Below are 7,500 nucleotides of genomic sequence, written 5' to 3'. Positions count from 1 at the left end.
CAAAAGTGTACTCTTCCCATTCATACATGCATTCTTGACTTGTGAATGGAGAAATTGACAAGTATATTTGGATTAATTGATCAGTATACCTTGCTTTTCTTCATATTTTAAAAACTGCTCCAGTAATGCACTAACATCATTGGCTTCAATGCCTGTTGAAAACCATGAAACATGAAACATTGGGAATAAAATACGCATGACCACCACATTAACACACTTTTCATGCCTAGATAGTCGAATGATTGTGATAATAATAATAATAATAATAATAACAACAATCATAAAAACAACAATGACAATTATGTAATTACAATCATCATTACATTTTATGAAGGTGCAGTCACAATAACATACCCTCAATGAGTTCTCCCTCTTCTATTTCCATACTTGACAGACTGCCACTACAACCAAAAATTATCTAGAACATTAAAATCAAACTGATAAACTTCATTGCTATCATTGTTTGTTTGTCACTTTTTTCTTTGAGTGGGTTGAAGTTTTGGCAGCTATTCAGCTGATGTGGACCTCCTATACTCACCCACCCACCTATACACTCGCAGAGGACAGCCACAACACCAGGAACTTCACCCCCTACTCTTCTCAAATAGGGTATGGAGTTCTTTAACGTCCCACAGGGAACTAATGAACGTGAAAGATATTAGGGTTATCCTAATATCTAACCCTAACCCTAACCCTAATATTATGAGATGGGGTTTACGGTTTATGGTCCTTATCCGAGAAGACTGGAAAGTCTAACCATGTGCTGGTGTAAAAAGGCAGCACTTTCTCCTCAGTTATTTTAAGACCCTGAGTGTTGGTCCGGCCAGAGTCAAACTCACGTCCTCCCCGCATGGCAGCCCAGTGCTCAACCAACATTGGAACATAGTTAACAGAAGCAAATTTACCTTGTACATTATCACAACTTTACCATCACCACTGTACACTGTATTTCTCATTTGTTTTTCAAATAAACACAGCTTATGGTTTTTTTTTGTTTAAATGGGTACACAGATTTGTTTCCTTTTGCCATGCCAATACCAAAATGTAAACAGTTGCAGTGTACATCTACCGTACATGTGCATGTATTAACAATAATAATAATAACACTCTTAAACCTAACAATTTCTTTCAAAATTGTAGAAAGGAAAGTTGGCCCTTTAAATACTCTTGAAACTTGTGAACACTAAAGTACTTTTTCTACATAATTCAAGGGACGAGGAAAATTTAAACTCCAACTCCTGCTACAAATGTACAAAATTGTACCACATTAAAAGTGCTCAGGGAAATCGATTCCTGGAATAAAGAGAAGCAATTTTTTATCAAACTCATTTCCGATTCTTCCCCACACGGCTTTAATTTAACACCTTGTGTTCCACTAATAACAAACGATGGCAAGTTATGATTGCTATGCATCTCATGCATATATATATATATATATATCGTCGTATCCTTGTTAAATTCTTCGAAATTTTCGCCACTATCAACTTTCCAGTCAAACAAACCCGACGTGAAAATTAAGCCGTTCGCTAAAAGAGCACAAAGAACGTCACGAGGTACAAAGATAATGGGACGTATTTCAAAAAATTCCTCGTACATCAAGACCACGTGTTAATTTCAACAGACTGGATGGCATTGCCGGTATCATAATTTCGTGTCAAAAAGACCTAACCTTGTGGTAAAATTGCTCTTGTATGAAAATTGTCATTCTTACCTTTACAATTTTATCACTCCAAATATTATTGATTCTTTCTTATAAGCTTAACTGGTACGACGAGGGTTCGTGTTCTATCTACTCTGCAAAATTATCCTGGTACTTTGTTGTACAAGAAGCTTCCGTCAATTCTAGGGATTCGCTCTCCTACAACCAAATGGCATCACAGCTGTTTAACGACACAATTGAAAACAGCCTGTTCACCTATACAAAGAAACCGTATTTTGCGGCGTTAACACAGTGAAACAGGAAGCTCACAAGTCGTCCACGCGGAGAGAAAAATTGCGTCACAGATTTTATACAATGTAGAGAAGCATGGAAACGAGTTTGTATATTTTTAGAGCAGAGCTGGGTCAAAGTAAGACAGACCTTGGAAAATTCAATATGGCGGAAAATAATTATCAATGAAACTGCAGCGGAATACATACCTTTATGTATTGTACAATAGATGTAAAGTTCTCGCAAAAGATAGGAATTTTACAGTGACTGATATATATGAATGCTTCATCAGGTTTTGAAAGGATTCAAAGGGGTGGTGGATCGTAGTGGTGGAGGTTTTTGTAAGTTATGGTTTCCGATTTCAAGTGAGCTTAAGCCTTATTTTCCACTTTTATTTTAAAACCTTAATCTAACAGTATTACAAATAAGCGACAAAATTGCCCATGGAAATCGAGAGCCTTAACTTCCATTTAACTCTCAAACTGACCTGCACTTGCTTTGACCTAATCATCATCATCATCATCATCATCATCTATGCAATTTTATCACCGTGGGTAGGCTGCATTTTGAGCATGTTACGCGGAAAACCAATTTGATTGATGCTCTTCCTTGGAAAGGAGAGCATGACTAATCTTGTTGTTTCATCATATGATGGGAGGTTGGGTCGAGGTCAAGAAGGAATAATGCTGATGGGGATTCATGTCTGTTCACATGAAAGATGCAGGCAAGCTCTGCTCATTTGATGAACTTACTAATAATTGTTAAACATAATAATTCATTTCTTAATTCAGATACAAGCAGGAGCAGGGGTGGCACAGTGGTGAGAGCACTCGCCTCCCACCAATGTGGCCCGGGTACGATTCGCAGACTTGGCGTCATATGAGGGTTGAGATTTTCGATTCTCTCATCTGCTCTGACAGGTTTTTCTCCGTTTACTCCAGTTTTCCCCTCTCCACAAAAACCAATATTACTTCCCAATTAGTGCTCTTGTGCTAAATCCAATGACACTTAAATAAAGTTGTTATCATTATTATTATTATTATTATTATTATTATTATTATTATTATTAGTGTGCTTTTTGATGTACACTTTATGGGTTTTAGCTCTCATACTACTAACCATTGTAAGTGCTCAGGGTTATCTCCTTCTCACAACATAGACAGCTGAACAACTGAATTTCTCATAGACCACTAATTTTTCTTTTTCTTTTTCTTTATCAGTGACAAAAATCAGGTGGGGGTCACAGTTGATTGAGACCCTTCAGCCTCACTTGAGAAGTCTTGTGAAACAGCATGCTGAGATTACAAACAAGTTATCATGTACTGAGGTATGTTGGAGTGATGGTTATGAAGAGTGGAGAGCTAAGAATATTATTGTTTGAGATGTTCAAGACAAGTAATCTTCACAGAGATTTATAGAATGTAAGATCCTTCTTTGTGTTTATAAATAAGGTTTGTGTAATTTGGGAGTTTTTCGTTACTTTTTAAACTATCTCACTGTTAGGGAGATGTACCAGCTGCCAGTAAACTTAGGACCTTGTCCAAGCAACTTGCCAAGCTTTCACCTATTGTTCACCTAACAAATCAGATTACGGCAAAAGAAAAGGTGATGGTACATATTTTAGTCTACCCAATTAGAAGAAATATTGCTAAAACAGACAGCAGATACATGGATTATAACATGTTTACTATACGAGAATTATTAGAGAAAGTAATTTAGCTGGTGCATTATTTTGGTGTAGCATGATATACAGACAGTGTCTTACTTTTTGTCCAATCTCATTGGCAGTTTTATGACTTTAATATCTTTTGAACAACATTTTTGAAGGAATTATTTTACCATGTTACTTAATCAAATTTTTCAAGTGTTATGCTAAGACCTGTACTAAGTCCATCACACTGCAGAGTTAAATAATCTGAGCAGTGCACCACCAGTTGGTTTATACAGATATACGGTAGATTAAAAAGAGTTAAAGACTAAAAGAGATTAAAAAGAGTTAACCCTTTGAGTAAATGGCACTAGAATCATGGTTCCCCTCACCCCACGTTTAACCAGCCTTTTGAAAATCACACTTGATCTTGATGTCCCCCTTTGTTATTGCCATCAGGCATTAATTGTAGAGAGTTGCCTTAACAGGAAATTCAAGAGTTGAATGACTTAATGTCAGAGTCATGTGGAGAGCTGGGGAAAATTGCTGAAGAGGAAAAACGACAGGCTATTATTGATATAAAGGAATTGGAGGTACATAATTTGAATATTTTACTCACAGATGTCATACTGATGATGATCATGATGACAGAATCACTTCTTTAACCATAGGATAAGTTGTTGAGGTGCCTTGTTCCTCGAGATGATGATGATGAAAACAATGCCATTTTGGAGCTAAGAGCAGGTACATAATGAAAGATTACATTCTTATGTATCCACTAGGGAACTGTTACAGAGCTGATGTATTATAACTTGATTATATTTTTTGTCACATGCAAACCTCCACATAATAATTACATTATAGACGAAAGAGTGAAGAGATCCTCACACTTATCTGAAAAATTTAGGTGTCTTCAATGGGATGGCTTCATAGCTCAGTTGGTAGAGCATTGCACCAGCTTGCAGAGCTCAAGAGTTTGCATCCCTTAAAGCTGACCCTAAACCCTGAATTTGTCAGGTGTCTTTAAGAGACAATTGCTTAAATTGTCCAGATAAGTGTGGGGTTCACTGTAATCTTTTGTCTATCAATTATTATGATATTGTTCAGGAATCTTATCTAGGATTAATGTAATAGTAGTAGTACATGTAACTTTATTCAAAGTAAAAAAATGTGGGGAGTGTTTACACAATCATTTCCAAGCCAAAAGCGCATGCTAAAAATGCTGGACTAAAGAAAGAAAGAAAAAATATAAATACCATTTTAAGTCTACATAATTAGCATTAAATATTCGTAAAAAGGATGTAAAAGTAAATACAGACTATACCTGAGTATCAACTTTAGAATCATATTTTTTAGATGTCATCTTGGCAACATCAGTGGTAATACCAGTATATTATAATGAGGTATGCCCCTGCACAACACAATATTATTATTATTATTATTATTATTATTATTATTATTATTATTGGATCCAAATGTATAAACTATGACAAGCTTGCCTCAAAATTGAAACACAAAAGATGGAGAGAACATGTGTTCCATTTCTTTTCATTTGGGGTGCGCTTTTTTCTTCTTTTCTGCATTGTTTTTTCCTTCTATTTTTACTGGATTTCAGGCACAGGTGGAAAGGAAGCCTCTCTGTTCACTAATGAAATGTTTGTTATGTATCAAAGGTAAGATAGAGTAAACAGTAATAATAATATTATTAGTATAATTAGATAGGTGAGTATTAGAAATTCTCTGGGCTGATTGGTTGTACTGGAGGTGATTATTACGCGATTATCACTGAAGCGTTTTTTTCATAATGGCTGCAAGCCCTTTTGTCAAGGTGACAGATGAAGAAATTAATATCATTATTAAAGAGAAAATGCATATTTTTCAAAAAATCACTAATGTTATTACACTGAAACAATTATTTACCTCGGGTTTAACTTGACAATTACTATCAGGCTTGGCAAATATTATTCACCTGAGGCTTCAACGCTTCTCTTGAATTTTATTCTCCGATATTCACCTCGCTTTTGGCAAATTGTTAATTCAGAGATGTGTCTAGGTTTTCAAATTTGGGGCTCCTCTGGACCCCTTCTTGAAAAATTTGGGCGTCCATTGCAAAATTTTGGGGTCCAGCTAATTATAATATTCAAGAATTAAAATTCTAAGAATCGATTGCCTCTTAATTGCTGCTGCAGTACCTTAAAGTTTTCAGATTTCTAAATTGCACAAAAAAAAGTCTCACCCCTCCCCCTCGAATATGTTCTTAAAATAAAATGATCAATTTCTTTGAAACTGTTATGCCTGATGATTCATTGATCAAAATGTATGGACTTGTAAAAGCTCCATTGATCACATCTGAAAACATCTCGAGGAATCCATACGCTGTAAGAACTGTTGACTCCAGTTGATAAATGATCTAGACCTCCACAGCATGACACGTGCATGCCTGGAATTAATATCCACAGGGTCGCACAAAAATTTAACATACTTCACCGTTGGATTCTCTGTCACAACAGCTCAGATCATGTCACACAACACGTGGGAATTCAAAATGAAATCATTCGACTACAAAAAAAATTATGCAAAAATAACAGCTCACCTTGAAATTTAGGGAACTCGATCATTTCTTCATAGTGAGAAATGGGAATGTTCAATTTCCTTGTGAAATATGTCGTTCGCATATTTTTCCTGGCATTTATAATTTGCATAAACATTCTGTCCATCCAAAAGAAAAACGAGTGTGTCGCAGTATGCAATGACGCACTCTGGATACATCTCTGATTATTATTTCATCTGCTCTGCCATTAAGAATATGCAATTGAAAAAATACTAACCTTTTTGATCATTCCCACTTTACTGAACAGTTTTGCCCCTCCCCCCCCCCCCCCACCAAGTAAATTTTGATCCCTGTTCAATGGTCGATTTCAGATTATGACTTCAAAATCATACCCCCATTTTCAGTAGTTCATGGACAAGTTGATTAAAATTTACTTTCCGAAAGTCATAACAATGCCAGTTTATTTAAGGGCCCACAGACAGATTTTTCGCGCATTGCAAAGTAAATGAAATGTTACTTCCGGTAACTGACGTCATCATATCATGAGCTGACAAGAAAACCCACTCACAAGCAAAAGTCACTGCACAAACTGTTGTTTCCATCGAAGGTTTTCCCTTGCCCTTCCTCATGCTCATTCTCATATCAACTGCGCATGCGTAAACAAACTGACTTCCGGTTTTACATGGCACGTTTCACCCCCAAATACAGAATGTAGCTAAGCATTGATTTTTTAAAATCATCTTTTTTGAAAAAGTTATGGTTATTTCAGTATCGTTTATGTCTTTAAAAAGAACATTTTTCAAAATAAAAAGAAAACCATGTTTGGCTGGATCCAAAACCGAATACAAATAATCAAACCATTGATTAAATACCCAAATTGCGTAGCACGGAGACAAATTTAGAGTTTTCTTTTATTGGTCATGTGACCATGGGGGTGGTATGGTAATGTCATATTTAGGGTCATTGGCTTACAAAAGTTGGAAACTGACCAAAATAATGCAAAATTCTCTCAAATTACTTAACCATTACATCCTTAGCAACGCACCCCAAAAAATATGTCAGTGGGCCCTTAATGTCTCTCAAACAATGAAGTTGGCTGTTTGCTTGCAAAATATATAGATGCTAAATTTACATTTCAATGAGGTTTTAAATGGAACCTTATACTATTTGACAGTTTCCTTACCTTCTCAATAATTATTTTTATTCTGACTGCAGGTTTGCATCCTTTAAGAACTGGAAATTTGAAGTTGTGAACATGAGCAAAAGTGACCATGGTGGAATTAAGGTAAACTAAATGAGTTAAGTAATGTAATAGTGTATCTTCCAAGAACTGGCTTTATGCAGAAAAAAGTAAGTTTTTTGCTTTGTATT

The 7,500-nt window shown here is 35.7% G+C and overlaps 2 protein-coding genes across 6 annotated transcripts in view; one reads left to right on the top strand and one right to left on the bottom strand.

Moving 5' to 3' along the window:
• Positions 1-2,000, bottom strand: part of LOC138006254 (peroxisome proliferator-activated receptor gamma coactivator-related protein 1-like) — a 13,972-nt gene extending 11,972 nt beyond the window's left edge. The window contains exons 1-3 of one of the 2 annotated variants that reach the window (XM_068852477.1): positions 1,712-2,000; positions 355-418; positions 90-152 (exon numbers count right to left, since the gene is read on the bottom strand). In XM_068852477.1, coding sequence (XP_068708578.1) covers positions 90-152; positions 355-385 — 94 coding nt within the window. In that variant the 5' untranslated portion in view covers positions 386-418; positions 1,712-2,000. The remainder of the gene's footprint in view (positions 1-89; positions 153-354; positions 419-1,711) is intronic. The other variant, XM_068852476.1, reaches the window with a different exon arrangement.
• Positions 2,001-2,050: 50 nt separating this feature from the next.
• The window catches only part of LOC138006250 (peptide chain release factor 1-like), a 15,596-nt gene continuing 10,146 nt past the window's right edge, over positions 2,051-7,500 (top strand). For 2 of the 4 annotated variants that reach the window (XM_068852469.1, XM_068852472.1), the window contains exons 1-7: positions 2,076-2,295; positions 3,151-3,257; positions 3,434-3,535; positions 4,067-4,171; positions 4,250-4,322; positions 5,194-5,251; positions 7,345-7,414. In XM_068852469.1, coding sequence (XP_068708570.1) covers positions 2,211-2,295; positions 3,151-3,257; positions 3,434-3,535; positions 4,067-4,171; positions 4,250-4,322; positions 5,194-5,251; positions 7,345-7,414 — 600 coding nt within the window. In that variant the 5' untranslated portion in view covers positions 2,076-2,210. Of the gene's footprint in view, positions 2,296-2,614; positions 2,655-3,150; positions 3,258-3,433; positions 3,536-4,066; positions 4,172-4,249; positions 4,323-5,193; positions 5,252-7,344; positions 7,415-7,500 lie in introns of those variants that run through there. The other 2 variants (XM_068852470.1, XM_068852471.1) reach the window with 2 other exon arrangements.

This window comes from Montipora foliosa, chromosome 6 (genome assembly GCF_036669935.1).
Source record: "Montipora foliosa isolate CH-2021 chromosome 6, ASM3666993v2, whole genome shotgun sequence".
Lineage (NCBI taxonomy): Eukaryota > Metazoa > Cnidaria > Anthozoa > Scleractinia > Acroporidae > Montipora > Montipora foliosa.
This window is presented reverse-complemented; position numbering and strand designations above follow the sequence as displayed.